This window comes from Micromesistius poutassou, assembly GCF_964030765.1.
Source record: "Micromesistius poutassou genome assembly, chromosome: 13".
In the NCBI taxonomy this organism is placed as follows: Eukaryota; Metazoa; Chordata; class Actinopteri; order Gadiformes; family Gadidae; genus Micromesistius; species Micromesistius poutassou.
Window position 1 is genome coordinate 15,086,704 of NC_140283.1, and position 21,504 is coordinate 15,108,207.

The 21,504-nt window shown below is 45.7% G+C and overlaps 1 protein-coding gene across 1 annotated transcript in view; it reads right to left on the bottom strand.

Annotated features, from left to right (window-relative positions):
- Positions 1–9,170: 9,170 nt before the first annotated feature.
- cspg4 (chondroitin sulfate proteoglycan 4) overlaps positions 9,171–21,504 on the bottom strand; it is a gene marked incomplete at its 5' end in the record, with an annotated part of 58,399 nt that continues 46,065 nt past the window's right edge. Inside the window, 5 exons of the mRNA XM_084477096.1 lie at positions 9,171–11,284; positions 11,798–11,981; positions 14,286–14,446; positions 15,462–15,593; positions 16,459–16,660. Of these exons, the coding sequence (XP_084333222.1) occupies positions 9,396–11,284; positions 11,798–11,981; positions 14,286–14,446; positions 15,462–15,593; positions 16,459–16,660 (2,568 nt within the window). The 3' untranslated portion in view covers positions 9,171–9,395. The remainder of the gene's footprint in view (positions 11,285–11,797; positions 11,982–14,285; positions 14,447–15,461; positions 15,594–16,458; positions 16,661–21,504) is intronic.

Below are 21,504 nucleotides of genomic sequence, written 5' to 3' on the forward strand. Positions count from 1 at the left end.
CTACAACAAACCTTTACTGAATCCAACCACAAAGGTCACATAATAAGACCAAAGTTCAATGACCATAGGTTAATCTAGCATTGATGCCAACTACTACTAATAGGCCTACTACTACGCACACGCACACACTCCACACATACATTCTATCTGTCGCTCTCCCTCACTGGTACACACATAAACCTCAGGTTTTAACACTGTTCACAACTGTTTAACACAAAATATTCTTTACACAAATGTGCACTTACAAAAGGCTACTGTCTTAGTCCTTTGGCCTAACTCCTTTCATGTCAGCCCAGGTGAGTCAAATGCTGCTTGTATAGATGGCTGAAAAACTGCTTGTTAAACGGTTCTTTGGTCTCGTCCTACTCCACTCCAGCCCCTCCCTGCCTTCCGTATCCTCAGATCCCAGACAGCATTCCAGAGACACTCCACAATCCCTGTAAACAAGATCGCAGCCAAAGGAAACCAAAACAACAGCAAAACCTTGTATCATAAGGATTTCATCACTCACAAAAAAGCCCCCTTACTAGTGGATCTTTCCACTCTGTCTCTCTCTCTTGTTGACTTACACACACGCAAGTATGTTTCAGATAAAACTTCTCATGTATTGTTATTTGTCAGATTGTATCTGTGTGTATTCTATTGTATAATTTAGGATTTATACTTTATCTTGGTGCACTGTAACTTTCGTGTGCGCCCCAGAAAACACAGGCTGACTTTAGTGTTCTCAGCTATGGGTAGCTACAGAATGTCTGTGGAATATTTACACCTTTAATTTATTTGGCTGATGATTTTTGTCTTTTTCTTATTCTTTCAATAACAAAAACAAAACTGGGTTTAATTTGAGGAATGCCAGAGCATTCAAACCGCTAATGTTGCATGGTTAGGCGTTGGTGCTGGAGCTAACCCTCTACTGATTCCCTCAATGTGCATTCTTGTGAAGGGGAACAATGTCTCATTTCTGTCTGGTTTAACAGACACTGGAATGACTGCAATAACCATTACTGTCTTGGCCTTCCTGGCCTTAAATTCTCTCTCTCCCTCATTTTCTCCTCTCAATTTCTGTTTTCCTCATATCAATTAAATATTTGGGATTTTCCCTCTCAACCATTCCTTTTCGCACACACACACACACACACACACACACACACACACATATGCATGCACGCACACATTTGTGACAGCAAATGGGCAAGATATCTTTCTAAAAGGAGATTTTCATCATGAAATAAATTCCAACCAGTTCCAGCAAATCAATAAACATTGCTTTATTAACGCCCAAAACACAAATACACACCTGACTTACAGTAGAACAGTAGCTGTCAGTGATAAGGAACAGTATAAAGTAAGTATAAAACAGTATAAATTGTTATTCGACCAAACCTGAAAGCGCAATGTGCTGATAAGGTGTATCATAGCAAATATTTGACCTCTGAGAACTTTGATGTAGTGTGGAACCAAAGATGCCATATATCACCCCCTCCCTCACTTTCAACGTAGTTTAATGGTTTAGTGCTGTCTCCCTCCTAAAACGGGGTTGGTACACCCCAGAATGAGTCTCTGGAGATTCTTTGCACCATCGCTTTTCTTGGTTAAATAGAAACATTCTTAGTGGGTTTTGTGTGTGCGTCAAGCTAGTTGAACAAGCTCAAAATAGCCTTTTGATTTGTGTCAATAGCAGTAGGAATTTAACTATTAAAATTAAAAGTATTTTTTATACATAAATACAAGACTGTGAATATATATAACTAAAGTGTCTAATCATCTTTACAAATAAAAATACTTAAACTGAGTTATTTTCATGCACATTTAGTTAGTTGACATACGATGTTACACAATTAAATTGAATATCATGGTACTAAAGTACACATGAACCGCTGTGGCCGCTGTGAACGGTCTGAAAACCAGTGTAGGATTTCATATTCACTTCTATGGTTATTTGCTATGGAAAAGGTTCCACAGTAGGCCAGACAATGCATGTTGTAGGCCTACCACAGGTAGCTAAGCTAGGATAAGAAGGCTTAGAAAAACAGTGCAAACCGCCCGTTCCTTCCAGGCCATCCTGTGTGACGGCGTCTGACCTTACAGGCCAGTGGCGGTCCGCAGCCTTGAGCGACTTTCCAGACTTCCCCAGCTTCTCTCTTAAAATAACCAGGTTTCCTCCTGCATACCAGGCCTGTTAACCCCCTGGATCCCCAGCACCGCCCCTGGTATACGGCTCCCTCCTGGTTCAGATGGGCAGTCATCAGCCAGCACATGGTAGTATGGTATTATAATTTATTATTTTAAACCATATAAGGATTCTTTAGGGGCATTTATTTCCCTTCATGGACAGGACAATATGTACAGGAAAGTGGGTGGAGAGAGAGAGGGGAGTGACGTGTAACAAATGTGCTCAGGCAAGACGTGAACCAGGTTTGATACCATGTGTTTCTGCCCATGTGGATGACAGACTGACTATTTTTTACTTTTTAAACTTTTTTAAAACTTTTTTTTACCCTTTCTCCTGAAATTGGTTAAAAAAACCCACGTAAACTTGATACCTGTGGACGTGCACAGGATACATCAAACAGATTGTTAGTTGGATAATCCCACTGGGGTATTTTGAGATACTTTGGATAAAAGGGCCAACCAAATGATATGATCACAATTTAGCTCCCCATGTGGAATAAATCCGCCTCACCCTTTATTTATATATAATCGCTGGGTTTTCATATAATGTATAACCTCTTTTCCCCCTAAAAACATCACATCAAGAAATATCCCTCCATATATGTAACAAAAAAATATATATACTGTATATATGCATGCATATTTTTCTTTTCAGAAGCAGAGGCTGTTAAAGGGCTTGCAGGAAGAGGGGAACGGTGTTAACTCGTTTGGTCATTTCCTGACCATTCCTAGATGGCTGGCTTGGCTCCATCACAGCTTCAGCGGGGCCAGGCTGGGTCTAGTGCTGGAGGGGGTGAGGGGTGGGCCCAGAGTGTTGGAAGTTGGTCTGTGGTCTAGAAAACGATAAGGTGGGTATACAAAAGGCTCTAAAAAACATAATTTATTATCATTTATTTAAGTTTGTTGCGAGACCATCCAATGCCACCAATAAGTTCTGTAGTGTCAAAGGATGTCTTGGTAATAATGTCAGCAGCTTTCACGCTCTACAAACTGGGCAACACAGGACCATAACAACATCTCGTTTGGACTCTATTTGGAAGGAGCAGAGACTTCAGTACAGTGTTTGTCCACCAAACCATGTATGGAGAAAACTCATCCTGAAGTCCCGGTGGAGGGAGAGACTTAATGAGAGGAGGAAGAGGAACATGGGAACACGAGGAGGGGTCGACGGTGGATAGATTGACAGAGAGGGGGCGGAAGGCAGATTGAGGCTGATGTCGGCCGGTGGGTGGGGGGACAAGAGCTGCTGCCAGGCCTGTGTTTTTCTTGGCGGGGCCCTGCAGTCTGTCCCAGCCCATCACACACACACACACACACACACACACACACACACACACACACACACACACACACACACACACACACACACACACACACACACACACACACACACACACGGACACATGCACACATGCACACATGCACGGGAGGACGGACACACGCACGCACACACGTGAAAACTTGTATTTCCATGACATCGTGCACCAGAGTGGGTGAGGTCGGGTATGCAATGTTTTCTTTCCTCTGTCCTCTTCCCCTTCACGGTATTTGGTTTGCACCTCAGTTATTCAGTGTGTGCGGTTTTCAGGACACACACATAACCCAGGGACATGACAAAGCGGTCATGTAGGCCTATGTTACGGTGGCATGTTAATGAGATGCACTTGAATGCACAAATATAACGGTACAATATGTAACATTGACACAGAGTCTTTGAAATGGGTACTGCATTCCATAGTCACATATTAGAGTTTCCGCCCGCCCCCTCCTCCCCAGACTCAAAGCTCACCAGGTTGAGGACACTGAACAAGAATAAGAGTTTAGGAATTAAGATATAGATATAGAATTTAGATCCAAAAAATGTATCCAGAATTACATTTATTGCCCAGTAGGTATACTAGGAATTTGTCTGCACAATCTAAACTCTAAATCAAAACTCTAAGCTCAATTTGAAAATACATCTATTGTTAATTAGCAAGCCAGTACAAGACTTCCTTGTTTAATGCTCAGGCTTTAATGTTGAGTCTCTAATAAAAAGCAACCGGCGTTGGATGGAATGTTGCCGGAAGGCGTTTAAGATTTAATGGGAGTGCTGACAAACACATTTTTCTGACAATGTTCCTGGTTAGTAGCAAACATACTTACAGAGTGGGGTAACAGTTTAAAATGGCGGACTGTCATATATTTGTTGCCTTGTATCCTATTGCGCTCTCTTCCGTTTCCCATGTTTAAATGTTAAAATAAGCTGGGAGGGAGGGATAGGTCAGCATTGATGGATAGACCTTAGGGTCCTCTCTCTCTGGAATGACATGTTCTACAATGCAACAGGACGGCAATTGATGATAGAATTGTTCTTTATCATGGCACACACTGACATACACACATGCTTATCTCTCTTATCCAGTGCATGTGTGTTTGTGTTAAGCGTGTGTGGGAGTTTCCTAATGTGTGTGTGTATTTCTGTGTGCATGTGAATGTGTTTGCATGCATGATTGTGTGTGCATGCACACATGTGTTTGTGTGTGTGTGTCTGTATACGTGTGTTAACGACCAGACAAGTGCACATATCAGTGAGACAGAACGGCCTTGTACTCCACAGTGTCGTAGGGTTGACCTTGGGTCATCAGACCTGAACACATGCTCTGGAGAACAGCTGCATGCCAACAGCATGGCACTGTGAACAAGCATCTCTCAACCTGACACACAATCCTGCACTTTATTAGCAGGAATATTTGGTTTGCGTACATGTATTGAGTGGTGCATGACAGTACTCTACAAAGTCTGGGTATTGTTGTTGCTTTTGCAGTGGTGATACATACACATCCATTCGCAATACATTTCACAATTCACCTTCCTATATGGAACTGACTGTATTTCAGTTTTTATTGTATACTGTTTTGCATACAGATCTTTAGACTGCAGTATACAATACAACAAATACAGTATGTACTGTACGTTTAGAGCTAGGTTGACCATTGAATCAAACCACAATGTTTTGTTGAACAGCACAAATGTTCCACAAACCTCTCCAGAAATACAATAAAAGCCTTGTCAGTGTGCGGTATGGAAAAACTGTCTTTCTGTGAGACATGGACGCATGTCGAGTGCTCTGCTGACTAATGAAAACGATTTGAAAGACATACACCCAGTGAAATGGACCCAGGGCTTGCTCTATCACTTGTTTCCGCTAGATGCTCTGCACTTTGCCAGACAATCAAGTATAACAATATATGTTGAGAGAGTTAAGACCAAAGCGAACCGATGATTCTTCTTTGGGTTCAAACACATAGATCCAAGCTCCCAATGGTATTAGAGGTTAACAACCTAACTGCTGTTGGTAAAAAGCTAGTGCTGTATTTTTGTGTTGTAAGTCTGCCAGGGTATTAGCTTACTTTTAAATGCAGTCCAAAGCAGTTGTTGTGTATAGTAGACAGTGTATTGACACTTTTTTTTTTTTACAAGGCCAACAAGACACAAACATTCCAACAGGATATGTGATGCATATCCTGCTGATAATTGGTTTGCATGTGCCTGATTATGAGAACTTCTCACCAGTAAACAACATTAAACCAAAAACATAAACAAGGGTGAAAAAACAACTTTTGTTTACTGTTGAGCTTTCATTCAGAAACACAGATACCAGATACCAGTTACCCTGCATACTTGACACACATCCGCTGGCATCACCTCAATGTTAAAAGTCATAGGCCAGATGTAATTGCACTGACTAAGATTTTGAAAAAAAACTGACCATGAGGACAAAATGTCCTCATGGTCAGTACATCAAAATGACTGCATCAGCAGTCAAGTTGGCAAGAAAATATCATACAAGGAAAGAAACAAAAAAATAAGAAGCGTTATGTCAGTAAGAAAAGGGCATTCATTGGAAATAGTGACCGTCCGAGTGGGGCTTGTTAAAGTGCTGACGAACGGCTGCACTTTTTCTCGCACACTAGCACCACCGGGTGGCAAAGGGCGCTAGAGCGTCCAAAGCGATCCAGACTATGGTCCACAGCAGTGGCCAATCGGGTGGCCGGGGTGGCACTGGCCACCCCTGGCCACCCTCTGGCTCCGCCACTGGTCCACAGTTCAGCAATACAACTAATATCATTGTTTAATAGTCTTAAAAGGGAAAGTATAGGCACATATAAATGTTTTTAGGCACACATGTTGGAATTACCCTGCAGGCTTGGTAAAGGGGTTAATGTATTGTGGACGCCTGTTCGGGTTCTGCACAGGGGATCATGGGAATTTGCTATTGCGGGAGTAGACGTTCCCGTTGGAGTGGTTTAAGGGTGTTAAATTAAGTGGGATTAATTGGTTAGGGTTGTTTGAGTGTAGTTCTGTTATCATGTTGTGTTCTTTGTGTCGCACCGTTATCGAGAATGTCATGTATGTGTGTTGGATGCGCTGTGTTCGACCCGGTCACTTAATGAAATTGTCACCGCTGGAGGAGGCGTGCATTCTCGACCGTGGTATTTTGTACAGCGGTGACAATTCCATTGGGAGTCCGAGTTGCTGTGTTCTATGGAAAGTGTGTGCGTTAAAATATAGGTAAACATGAGCGAGCGGTGTATGGGGCTCATGTCTACTGTTCACTAAAACCTGACTCTGCTCTTCTTGGCCGCCGCTACAATATTAACAAAAAACAGCTCAGCTTTTGTTGCATGAAAGTTTTATTTCTATTAGTGCATGGACAAACTCTACGAAGTAGCTTTGTTAAACATTGTTCCGGTTTCAAAAAGAGAAATTGTCTTTATGTATTGCTGTAAACAGCCATTCTTGTTTAAGGCACACTGTTGTATGACTGTTACTGTTGTTTTGGAAAAAAACGAATTCTGACAATTGTAAAGAAAGAAAATAAAATAAATAATGAATGATGAAAACGGTTGGGGGAATAATAGAGATCAATATGAAAACAGTAGCTTCAAGCTAACACCAGGGAAGTGATACAGTGGCAGATAGAGGCACAGCAATGGAATCAGAGAATGGCTAAGGCACATTTGGCAAGCACAAATGTACGTACATAAAAATGCGCGCGCACACACACACACACACACACACACACACACACACACACACACACACACACACACACACACACACACACACACACACACACACACACACACACACACACACACACACAGCCTTTGAAGACAAATAAGAAAGATAACAATGACTAATATATACCACTAAGCACAAAAACATTGTCCAAAAATAGAATATTTTTCACACAACCCCCCCTCCCCCACAACCATACAATAGCAAGATACATTGGTTCTAGTAGATCCAGCAAGAAAAGCAAATGGCCCTCGGGCCAACAGGTAAGGAGAACGGGCCTTATACACCTGGCCACCATCTTGGTTCTGTCTTGGTTCTAAATGCTAGCTGGGTGGGGGAACTGAATGTGGAGTTCTGTATATGTGCGTTTAGAACCAAGATGGCTGCTAGGTGATCAAGGCCCACAATGGGAAAGTCAATGGGAAAATGTATTACACAATCCACCTTATGATGTCATTTAAATCAAAATCCCTTGAAAACTACTACGCATATAGAAGACAGATATACAAAGCATAACAGAAAGGGTGTACTTAAGCATATAACTAGGAAAGTATAAAGGTACTATCTTCAACCATGTAAATGATAAAGGAAATTTACAACAAATACTCTAATAATACTAATAATCTCTCTGGATACATGAACTCTTGTTAATCGCTGTGTCGGGTCTTTGTGAATGAGGGTTAGGAAAACACAGTGTTGATGTACCCTGATTTTTCTTTTCTTTTCTTTTTGTTTAACAATGAACGCAAGCGTTCTTTAACCACTCTGGTATAGATTTAGCTAGTTGTTGGATTATGATGCTTGGATCTATCACTTTGCTGTTCTTGGATAAGAATTTGAAAGTGTATGAATGCACATCCTGATCATTTGACTATCTTTTCAGATCGTCTAGTAACAACAATAACAACAATAAAAACAACAAATAGCTTAAAAGCCACGAATCAATAAAGCATTAATCATAGTTTTAAGACAGATTTTGTTTCTTCCATCACAGCTAATATATATGGAATGCATGATGTCAGAGAGAAATTACCCAAAATGCCTTGCAGATTGGGTGGAATTCTAGACTTCAGCGAAGTGTGTTTCCCAAACAGTTCCCAGTCAGTTAGACAGCAGTCAGTCTTAGATTTTTTTTATGAAATCTTAATAGCAGGCTTGGAAAATGGAACCCAACTTGTTCCACATGACCTCATCTCCGCTCGTCAGCCAATAAAAACGTGTAAAAGGCAGAGGCCACAAAATGGATTCCTGCTATTGGTTTAGGAGTGAGGTACCATACAGCTCTGTGGTCAAGGATGTGCCAGCCTGGTGAATATATATACACGTCCTTGGGGAAACAAACAGAACTTGACGTGGAAGATAATGGAATTCAGTTTAGTCTAAATTCAATATAATCTGCATTGCCGTTTTATTGTGTGGGCTTCTACGTTTATGGAAGCTGTAATTGTCCCTGAATACGACACAAAATTACTTTGTACCCACACTTGGCCTGCATATCCTAGTTATTGTAAGTTTTTGTACTATGAAAATGTTCAAAATTTCCATGAAAATGAAATTTGTTTTGACTGCATATAACTACAAATGAAAAGACATTTAAAGTGGCCATCTTTAGGTCTTGATGGTCAGGGCATTTTGGTCAGTAAGTGTAAATGAAGGCGATGCTCATCTCTCATCCCCCACAGTTCACGAGGCATGTTCTCTGAACCGAATTGGAAGTTCTACCACCAATCAAACAGAACTCCTAAAATGGCCACTCTAAATTCTGCTTCCGTAGTCACATGAAAACATTGGCCGGGCACACCAAAAATAACGTTTGTTTTTTGCAAACACACACAGAGTGTGTTCATGTCCTCGTTTGGGCCCCGTTCAGAAAAACAGAATGAAAAAACTAAAAATAAATAGACATAGCTAAAGCCTCCGAGAGAATAAGAAAAAAAACACGCCTCGTCGTTTGCCGATGGATATTCAGTGTTTCGTCGCCTGAGTATTGTTCCACAGATGAAGCGCGATGGGTAACCAAAAGTTAAAGAGTTGAATTCTAGTCAGTTCTATTGCTGCGGCAAGAGAGGTCTTAAACGCTAAACACGATGAGTAACTCCGGAGGCAGTGTTGTACGGACCTGAGGGTGGACCTCTGTCTCTGGCTCTGGGGAGACAGTCTTAGACCCAGTACTGGTTCTTTTTCAGCGCGGGGTCCGTGGTCCGACAGTGCTGCAGAAGCTCTGGGTCGGCGTCCTTCCCGTCCATGTTGGACATGGGGATGTTCCCGGCCGCGTCGGTCTTGCGGAAGGTCTCGGAGCTCGCCACCTCGCCGTTCTTGGGCTTGGCGGCGACCATCTGGACGTTGTGCTTGCCCGTCTTGTTCTTGCGTATCAGGTAGTAGGCCAAGATGGCCGCCAGGAGCAGGAGCAGCAGGATGATGAGGATGGGGATGAGGATGGACCACAGGTTGTTGCGTCGCGACACCACCGGCTTCTGCTGGGTGTCCTTGCCCGGGCTCAGGGTGGTGGTGCCCGGGTCGCCGCGGGTCAGGTCGACGTCGTCCCTCCGGGGGGGCCCGTCGGTGGTGGCGGGACGCCGGCCGGCCCTGCCCGGGAGGTCGGTGCTGTCCACCCACGGCAGCTCCTTGGGCACCCTGAGCAGGGTGACGGGGTAGACGGCGGAGGCGTTGTAGGGCTCCGTCAGGAAGGAGAGCGTGCACTCGGCCGGGGGCACCCCGTGGGCCTTGAGCAGGAAGCGGGCCTCGTCCCGGTAGACGCCGTCCCGGGGCCCCCCCGGGGTGCCGTCGGAGATCTCCATGGCGACGCGGCCCTGGTCCAGGTCCTGCTGGGTGAAGGTGTCCACGGGCTGGCCCGCGCCGGGACCCCCGGCCCGCACAAAGCGCGCCCGCCGCGGCTGCTGCACCACGCTGAAGACGGGCGCCGCCTTGGTCTTGTTCTCCAGGGCACCGGCGTCCAGCAGCGCCCGGTCCAGGCGGACCAGCGTTGCCCGCGGGAGCACGGGGTCCCGGGCGATGGCGGCCAGCGGCTCCACAGTGATGCTGAGGACGGACGAGGCGTTGACGGCCCCGCTGGGCCCCACCGACGCCACGAGGGCCACGCTGTCCCGCGGCGACGTGGACTTGACGAAGCGCACGCTGACGCGGCCCTCGCGCACCTGCGTCTGCGTGAAGGCCGAGGTGGGCAGGCGGTCCACCATGACGGCGGCGTACTTGGGCGCCTCGGTGATGTTGTACACCACCTCCTCCTCCGGGGGCCCCCCGCCGTCGGCCCTCAGGATGTCCTCCGTCAGCGGCGTCTCGTCGTCCCCCTGCCGCACCCGGATCTCGGGCGCCTTGGCCAGCACCAGGGTGCGCGGCCGCACGACCACGCGCAGCGAGTACTGCTCGGTGCGGTGCCTGCCGTCCGTCACCACGAACTGCACGGCGCCGTCGGCCAGGCCGCCGTCGCTCACGAAGCCCACCCCTCCCCTGTTGACCATCTCCTGGCTGAACGCCGAGAGGGGCTTCACGGAGAGCGCGTCCACCAGGCGCCCGTTCCCAGGGGCCTGGGTCACCTCGTAGCGCACCTGGTCGGGCGGGCTGTCCTCGTCGCGGGTGTTGAGGTGCTTCTGGGTCAGGACGGTGAGCGAGCCCTGCAGCACCTCCAGCGTGGTGTCCTCGCTGACCAGCTCGGGGGGCTGCGAGTCCCGGCTGCGGACCGAGATGCGGAGCTCCTCCTCCAGCACCACCGACTGGGTGGAGGAGGTGACCTCCTGCGGGGGCCGGTTGAGGTACGCCCGGAAGGAGAAGCTGTCGGAGGCGGGCGCGGCCGAGTCGCCGTGCACGTACTCCAGGGAGCCGCGCGTCACGTCCCGCTGCATGAAGACCGGGGAGCTGCGGGCCAGGGCCGTCCCGGCCAGGACGAGGCGTCCGTGGGCGGGGAAGCGCTTGACCTCGTACACCACGTCCAGGCGGCCGCTCTGCGCCTCGGGCAGGCTGGCCAGCAGGTTGGAGGCGTCGAGGACGGAGCTGTCAATCACCTGGCCTTCGCCCTGGACCACCACCAAACCTGACGGGACCACAGGGAGGGGAGATATAAGGGGGGGAAATGATTTAGAGGCAAACTCAACGCAGTTGAATCGAATTTAAACATGCAGTCTGTGTTTTCTCAAAGTCTCTGTTCCAGACCAAGTGGTGCAACAGAAGCAGAGGATCAGTGCGTCATACTGATCCAAGTCTTTTTTTTATTCGCTCTGTGACTTAGTGGGTAGCTGGGGAAAAACTAAATTGCTTTGTTCAACCTTCCACCCTAGATAAATAAAGGCAGTCTAAAAATACACTATTACAGCCCTCTGTCTCCCCCTGCCATTATCTCTCTCTCCCCCCCGCCCCCCCCCCCCCTCCCTAAACCTTGCTTCCTGCCTCTACCCCCCTCTCTGTCTCGCTAGCTCTCTGGCTCTCTTCCTCCCTCTGCCCCCTTCTCTGTCTCTCGCTCTCTCCATCCTTCCCTTCACCTCTGTCTTCCTCTCTATATCTCTAAACCTCTCCACCCCCCCCCCCTCTCCCTCCCATGCCTCCGTACCTTTGTTCCTCCACAGCTGCGAGGAGACGTTGGGGTGCGCGGCGTAGTAGGAGACGGTGATGGGTAGGACGTGGCGGAGGTCCGGGGCAGGCTGGGAGCTGAGCCGGAGCTCCACGGCGTCCCTCACCACCCAGAAGGGCTCCTCCGGGAGCTGGTGCTCGTAGAAGACCAGGCCCGCCTCCAGCTGCACGTCGGGGGGGGGGGGGGGGGGGAGAGAGAGGAGGAGAGGAGTTAGAGTCTGGGAAATGATGCTGTTCAAATTGCTTATTGTTTTTGGGATCATAGGTCGCCCCGTTGTCAGTTACGCTTTAAAAGAACAAAACATTGTTTACCACTAACATGGAATTGTATTTTTAAAAGTGTTTAACCTTTTGTTTGTTTGTGTGTGTGTACTGAGCAATAATCGTAATGAGATGTAGTGTAATTTCTATGTGGGATCGTGCGACTGGTGACCCAACCAGTTTTAGTGGTAAATAAAGTGGATCCTAACGCAATGTCACACATGTCTACACATGTCTACACATTCAGCCTGGCTGATGATTATGTATTATAATTATTATTTTAAAAATAATCATGCAATTATAACTTATGATATATAGCTTATATTATTGTAATTATAACCTGTGAGAGAATTATTCAAGTGAACATCAATTACTCTAGCAATCTATTCTATTCCACTTCCACTGTCTACGAATCCATTTAATTTGAAGCATCCATTAGGAAATTGTGTCTTTCTGAGAGTCCGGGACAAACAATGTGAATGAACATTAACCACTGGACACCCTCGAGGTATGAGGCCCAGAGTTCACTGCTAGACAAAAAGAGCTTTTCCACTTCAGTGGTCGTTCTGGCTCAGACATATGTGGCCAGTACAACGATATCCACAGTCAACACACTTCATAGTGTCCAGGCAGTGGGTTGGCTCACTGCAGTGCAGGGTTGGGGAGCAGGAATGTGTCTTAGTAGGCCTACACTGTGAGGTCATGGTGTCCCAAACCCAACCAATGTCTCTCATGGATACTGTTAAGACAACACAACAAATAATCACAGAGAACCAGGCCACCAGAACACTGCCTCGAAAAAAGCAGCTATAAAGTTAACTTCAATATATGATTGAACTTTCCTTTTTGTATATTTGTACGATTTTGGATTTTGGCTCCATAGAATACCTAAGGTTTGGCATTTGACTGATTTAATGATTCTCTCATTAAAAGCTGTTGAAATTGCGGTAAGTAATGGTGATTTTAACATGATAATTATTGGGTTTCAGAAATAAAATTGTTGTTCTTGTACTACAGCAATCATTGTTATGTGAAATAGTTGTGGTTGTCACCGCCCGATTTCCTTCGAGCGGCACATTAGGTGTACAATAGAGACCCCTGGTGGCCAAACACGACAGATACAGTGACGATGCATTCAGTATCAACACAACATGTTGTTGTGTATCTTAATTATTTTTCAACATACTTCTCTGCCCATTTATATTGAGTATGTCTACATATATTGCTGTTTATGATGAATAGGATCGTGTATCCACAATATTTTGTGTGTAAGCACCACAACTATGTCAGTGATTATGTGGTATGTAATGATATGGTAGGTGATGTAATCCAGTGTTTACACACCCTATGGCACTGTGATTTTTTAATTATTGAAAATGAATATATTTTAAATATTGTTCAAAATAAACATGGGAAAGATGTTGAAGTAGGCCTGATTAAATACACTATTAGAGGAGTATTTGGCTTGATTTTATATTTTAAAAAAAAGGGTCGCTTTGTGCATTTCATAATGTTTTCCATTATAATGTTTTCTGATCAAAAAAACATTATTGTTTTCTGATCTGCATCAACAGTGCTGCTGACTTTTTCTTTCCTCTGTTTCCCACCGGCCATGTCCTTCTTGCTGTAATGATTGTATATAGATCGGGTGCTGGAACTCTTTGCTCAGCCCCTGCATGTCTATTTATATAATCTCTACCCTTTACATATGATGTGGGCCTTGATAATAATTGATTTGCACAACCAAAGTCAAAGGTTAAGAACCACTGCTCTAATCTATAAAGGCAGGGAGTCACAGCACTGCTCATTCGCATTGGCTGAGTTAGACCGGAATAGGTATGCGATATTAAAATGACTCAAATAGCCTCAAAGAGAGTACATTTACTAAAGGCTGCAGAGGCAGGGTTGCATCATCCACGAAATTCATTTTACGCCTACTCCTCTGAAATACCACAGCCTGCGTGGTGATCAAGGTTGAGCACGGCACATGAATGTACTTGATGATAAGCAGTTTCATGGTTCATACTTTATGCTACATCAATTAATATTGGGAACGAAATACCACTCTAATAAAAAATAAAAAAAAGATTTGGCCTGAATTAACCTGGCACACTCTTATCTTGGTGTGGTTAGGAAAGTTTGGATGTGAAATGGCTGTCCTTGAGACGCCCACACCAATCCCATGGTCAGTACGGAAGGCAGGGTACCTGGGTCTGGGTGAAGCCAGTGATTTCCTCGTACTGGTTCCTGTCGTTGGCCAGGATGAGTCTACCCAGTCGCGGCGGACGCAGCAGAGAGTAGCTGATCTCATTCCCGTCCTCATTGGTCACAGCCCCCAGGTTAGCACTGGTGATTGGCTGTCTGGTTCCTGTGAAAGAGCAACCATGTGGTCACACACACAAACACACACACACACACACACACACACACATACAAGCATGCAAACACAAACACAAAAAAATGTAAGTGCATCCCCACACACAGACACGCACAAACACACTCACGCAGATATGCAAGCACACAGTCGAACACACACTCACACACACACACACACACACACACACACACACACACACACACACACACACACAGATATGGAAGCATACGCAGTCTCACACACACACACACACACACACACACACACACACACACACACACACACACACACACACACACACACACACACACACACACACACACACACACACACACACATATATACAAGCTCACTCACAAATGTACAAACATGTGTACACATGTAAGCACGCACGGACACACAGACCCACATTTGAGCACTAAAACTCTCTTTAGAAGGATCTCTTGTTGATATATCTTATGTTGTAAAAAGGGGAATTGAAATGAGGCTGATAAAAAGGCTTATTCCTTTAAACACTAACTCACAAATTTCCCTCGAAAGGCTCATCCTAATGCTAGATTTATTATATCAGTCTCACTCAGTCAGGCACTGTCTTTATATTATCTATTTCCTTTTTGAATTTGCATTTCACCTACTCTTATTATACTTTAACTTCTGCAATCATTTGTGATTGTGTGATTATGGCAGTTTCTATTCTTATTTCATATAATCAATCTCTTTTTAATACCCATTCCTGTGCGTTCTGCTGGGATGAATAAAGTAACTCTCCTCTTCTCTGCTATCCCTCCTGCGAGCTGACTCGTTTCCACACGCGGCCAACAAACTCCTTCAAACTGCTCCAGCAGTGCAGATCTGTCCCCGTTTCTTTATTTATTTCAGGGGTCGACCGAGGGATCGGATTAAAGGGACACTGCCGGACATCTACTGAGAGATGCTTCCCTTTCCCCCCCCCCCCCCCCTCCAGGTGCATTGTGGGTAACAACCAGCGGGGTCCTTGGCGCCTTACCGGGGAAAACCATGAGGTCCTCCTGCGTTTCCATGGTGATGGCGAGCGGCCTGGCAGTGACGATGAAGTGGTAGAGGGGCGATGTGTGTTCTCCGTCCGTCACCTTGAAGCTGAAGCCACCCGACTCCTCGCCTGCAGACCCGCACAACACACACACGTTACTGTCTGTCTGTCTTTCCCTCTGTGTGTCTGTCTCAGGCCATCTGTCTGTCCATCTATCTTTTCCTATGTCTGTGTCTCAGTCAGTCTGTCAATTTATCAATTTATCTGTCTGTCGGTAGGATTATCTTTGTCTGTCTGTCCGCAGTCTCCCAATCTGTCTGTGTTTGTGTTTGTCTGTCTGTCTGTTCATCTGTATGTCGGTCAGGTTGTCTCCATCTCTCCATCTGTTCAACTGTCTTTCTCCATCTCTCTGCCAATCTGTCAGTCACTCTGCATGTCTGTCGTCCCTTTCTGTCTGTCTGTATCTATCTATTTGACTGTCCGTCTGTCTGTCAAAATTGGTCTCCGTCTGTCCGTCTGCCGTTTCATCCCATCTCTGTCAATATCTATCTGCTTGCGTGTCTATGTTTTCACCAATCTATTTATCTGTCTGTCTGTCTGGGTTTAGAAGGGTTAGAGAAGAGAAAACCAATTCTTTTCTCCACAGGGTTGAAACTGGCTTGACGGGTTTCGGCAGAAAATAAGAAACAGATAAAAAGTCATTATTGCTGCCGACATTTTATATTGGATTGTCTGCGGCCCCTTCTTAGTCAAGTCAAGCCAATCTAGGAGTATAGTCGTTAATCACGCAGTCTGAATGGGCTTCACAGGTACCGCACGTTCCAAGCCCCCCTGCCCCCAACCCAATGTCTTCAACAGGGCACGGAACAACTGCCCCAGAGCAAACCCTGAGCAGGAACACAAGAGAGATCCTCACCATGATCCAGGGAGGCTTAGGAGGACGATAACCAGACATAACCTTGAGCCCTCCCGCCTACCCCACGGCGACCCTTACCCTCGTGGATGAAGATGACCTCCCCGTTGTTGACCTGGGCCTGGGTGAAGTTCATGATGCCGTGGTCAGGCGCCTCCTTCAGGGCCACCAGGCCGCTGGTGGGCGTGGCGTCCAGCTGGTAGACCAGCTCCTCCAGGGGGCTGTCGTTGTCCTCCGTGCTCAGCATGCTGGAGGTGATGTCCGACTCCTCCCCGGCAAGCACCTGGACAGGGGAGCCGAGGAGCAGAGTCTGGGTCAGGACGGAGCAGCTCCACTGGGTGGGGACTGGCGAGGCAGGGCTGATATGCATATGGGGTCACGGACGCTAAGGTTGCGGACAGGTTGTTAAATAGATGGGATTTTGATGATGGATTTTTGACAAAAGCTATTTTTGAAAGGTTTGAATTGTCTTGTAAAGGTACCGATACATACAAACAGGCTGCCGAATGATTATTTGCCAGTATAGCATATATAGATAATATCTAGGCTATTGCTAGACATTCACATTCATTCGAAGGTTATAAAATGATAGCAACAATAATTTTCTAACCTTAAAAAAGTTGTGTGAATGTCATAGACACACTTGAGCGATTTGATTGCAAGGACGTGTTCATTGTTTAAAAGTCAAACATGAGACTGTGTGGTTTTATCTGTATCCCAATGTCCCAGGTGTTGTTACAAAAAGTTTTGGAATAACCTCTTCAACCAAGAGATAGCTAAATCGATGAACGACTGACGGACAGAGACAGAATTAATCAAAGTTAGAGAAAGGCAGAAGTGGAACAACTTGTGAAACAAAGAACACAAAAAGCAGAAAAACAAAACACCAGACCCCCATCCTCCAACCATCCTTCTCTTCAGAGGAGCCCCCCTTCAAAAGGTTAATTATTCCCCTGTGATCCTTCTAGAAGGTAGACGGTCCCCTTATCGGAGAAGGAGGGCAGCGGCTTGGGCGTGAATGACTGCGCTCGCCAGGGCGGGAGAGATTTAATAGCATTCTAATGGCTGGTTGGTTGAAAGGGGCATTAATTGAAAGAAATGGGCCAGATCCACGAATAGATATTCTTAAATAGCGAGACTCTTTGGGGAGGGGCCAGAGAGATTGGGACGGAGATTGGAACAGAAAGAGCGAGTGGGGGGAGCCCTCTGGTAAGGGGTGGGTATTGATCTCAGAACCTATTTGTTCCTGGCTCTCTTTCGCTCTCTCTGTGAGGCCTACCCTCCTCTGGCAATATACCTCAGGTAAAGGTTACGAGATGGAGGCTTGTTACTTCATAAATGCAAAAACATAAATAATGATGGCTCAGGAATTTCCTGCAGTGTTGTTGTCCATTCGTTGTACTGAGAAGTATTACATGTGTTGCCTTTATTGGGAATTATGCAAAAATCAACTATTGCCTGAGCTTTGATTACAGTGTGTGTTTTGGGGGATTGTTAGATAAGTTGTTATTTGTTCCTGAAAGGGAAACCCAATTTTTACATTTCGCATTCATCCGATGTGAAATGTTTTTTCGATTCCATCGAGCAGTAGCCTAATTTATTTAGACAGCCCATCTCGGATCCATCACAAGGAGAGACACTGTCATCAGTCAAAATAAGATGAAATAGATGAATTCAAAAATAAAACCCCTTTCCCACCCACACACGCACAAACAAGGACAAATGGCTAAATTCACGCACACACCCATGCACACATACATGAAAAGTTACACCAGACATGCGAGCACAGACACACACACTAAAGGTTTATACATACACCAAACCAAATATACACTAATGCAACCATGCACACCCACACCAGGATGCACATATACCCCCCCACACCACACACACACACACACCACAAGCTTCAGTACATATTCACGTACTAAACTGCACAACCAAACATTGCATCACACTCTTTACCTCAGTGTAGAGAGAGTTATTTCTAAGTACTCATTTTGATAACGATAAGGAGAATTGTGATAAATAGTGTACATGATTGACAGCAGGCTTAACAAATACTAAAAGTAAACAACCCAGCGTAATGGCTTTAATCCCGGTAGTTCCATTTGATATTTTCTTCTCAAAATGGCTTTGACGGCAGTAACCATAGAGATAGGAGAGAGGTTGGAATGTGTGTGTATTTCCAGAGGACCACTCTTTTTCCTAGGTGGTAAGCTGCTTTAAAATGAATTTTAATTTTTTTACACTTATATATTTATTATGATAACACTATCCAAACATATTTCTGGGATGTTGTAAGTTTGTAAAAAAAAAATTATATATATATATACACATTCAATATATATTTGCATATTTTAAAGCTCCACTTTCATAGCCAAAAAACACCAAGATTATGACCAATGTGGTTAATTAATAAATACCCTTGCACCTCATCTTATCCTTTCTATTTCTCTCCCTTTAGTTCTAATATGTACTCTAGTCTTCTTCAACCTCAATCAATAGATCAATACTGTGTTAACCGACCAATAAATAAACACAGGAGAGTATAAAGAAAGCAACAGGGAGTGTGGGTCTATGTTGATATTAAATACTCACCCATACAGAAAATCTCACCACACACACGTTTCTTGTTTGAATTATCAAATGATGTGATATTTGGTTCCTTTTTCAAAATACATTATCGTTAGTCATAATAACTCAGTGTCCTACCTCAAATCACCAAAACATTTAAATGTTTAACAAACTAAATGAAGGAACCATGGAAAGAGGTTACAGATCAAGGTACATGTGAAAAAAATATTTAGCATGGAACAAATTACTTTTATTTCAATAGCAGTCAGTTGAAATAAGCGTGCTATATTTTCTCACAGCCCAACACTAGATGGCCACATTGAGCCAGTCTACTGACAGGGGGTGGAGACGACAGTCCGACGCAATTTGGGAAAGGTAATCTGGAAATGGCCGCACAAATTGATGGTTTATATAACAATCAATACAGTTAGCAGCAGAGAGGATGGGCTGCAAATTCAATTTAAACTGACACACTACCTGATCATTTATTCCGAAATGTGGTGGAGGAGTTGCCATAGGCCAAATATCCTATTTGTGCCACCACCACCACCACCACCAGCTCTTGCCCCACCACTGCCTCGAGTTTAGCTCTTGTGGGCAGTATAGGCTGCCCACAAGAAGGAAGGCTGCCTACAAAGTAGGGGTCCCCAAACATCTTGTATGCCAGAGATGCTCAGAACATGGCAACGCTTTGAGCTGAGCCTCCTTTCATTCTGCACTCAGTGAATTGCCTACAATGTCACTGATTAGCTAACAATTCTTTCCATTTTCCTTAAAGGTGACCTATTATATCACCAGGTGTGAGTGTGATTAGCCGTTACAAGCCGTTTTGAAAATTGGCCTCGTCTGACATCACAAGTGGGCTTGTCCACCTAGATCGGCTTGTAACGGCTAATCACACTCACACCTGGTATAATATGTCACCTTTAATGTTCTTTTTTTGTCAGGCCAAAAATGACTACTTAACTAAACGACTAATGACAACTATCCAAATCCACAACGAGGGCGTGTGACTCTCGCCCTCGCTGAGTCTTCAGCTTACATCAGCCTTGTGTTTCCCGACAGAGAAGCCCAGTGTGTTGTTGGTGTTTGGGTGGAAGGTGTCTTGTTTTTCTCGGTATCCACCACCGTCTTGTCATGCACACCACGCAGAGCAGAGAGCAGCAGGGGATTAGAAGAGCTGCTCTAATCAGAGGTATTGGGACATGTGATCCTAGCCAGCCTGCAAGCAGCCCACAGGCATGTGGTGAGCACCCACACAGTCGGATGGAGGGATGGAGGGATGGATGGAGGGATATACAGAGAGACCGACGGAGGGATAGTGAGATAGATGGCTGGTCAGATAGACAGACAGGTGGATAGACAAACAGATGGATAGGATATTCAAATGGATGCATAGACAGACGGACGGACGGATATACAGAGACAAACAGACAGATGGATATGCAGGTAAGACATATAGCAAAACAGACAGCTAGATAAGATCTGGATAAACAGACACGATGGACAGACAGACAGACAGACAGACAGACAGACAGACAGATGGATAGGGGTCAGGACATACAGATAGATAGATAAATAGATAAGATGGGCAGACAGACAGATCCAGAGAAGTGAGCAATAGCAGGGGAAGAGACCAGGTGTGACCTGGTGTCACTCAAAGGCCTCCGCAGAGAGCAAGAGCAGAGGCCGAACATGGCCATTGTTAGTCATCATGTCCGATCGTCTGCACACATCCACGCAAGCACGCACACGCACACAGACAGACACACCCACACACACACAGACACACACCCACGGACACACCCACACACACAGACACACCGACACATGCAGACACACACACCCACGCACACAGACAGACAGACAGACAGACACACAGACAGACAGACACACAGACACACACACACACACACTTCCTGTGCTGTTGTAAATCATCCAAACATCACAAGTTTGTCTCTGGAAGCGAGCCAGCACCGCCACCACCCCCCCCCCCCCCCCCCCCCCCCGTGGAGAGGATCCCCACCTTATTACCACTGTTGGTTCTCCGGGGGAGAAGAAAACCCCCAGCAGGCCAGAAAACCTGCGGTTCTCCTGATTGTCCCGGTTTTCCAAAAATATCGGTTGCTAGGGCGACGGACGGCGCCACAGGCAGCTGAATTACATACGCGGCTTTCCACCGCTATGAGCTGATTCTGTCTTTTCCAACTGGCTGCCGGGCCGACAGCCATGTTGGGACGGCAGCCAATGACCCGCTCCGAACCTTTCCTACCGCCTCCCCCTCTCCGTCATCAGGAACCCTCGAATGTTTCTCTGCTGAAACGACGGTTCACTCCGGAGGCGAGACCATGAATCATCGCAAGCATCGACACTTTCCCTTCTTTTTTTACGCTTCCGGACATGCACACACACACACACACACATGGATGGTCATGTCCCGCAAAGCTTAATTACAGTTACACCGTGATGCTGCATAGGGAGCAGCTGCTGTACATTTCTTCACTTCATTTAATAGGTGACCTAAGAAAGTGATTGGCAGATTGTCATGGT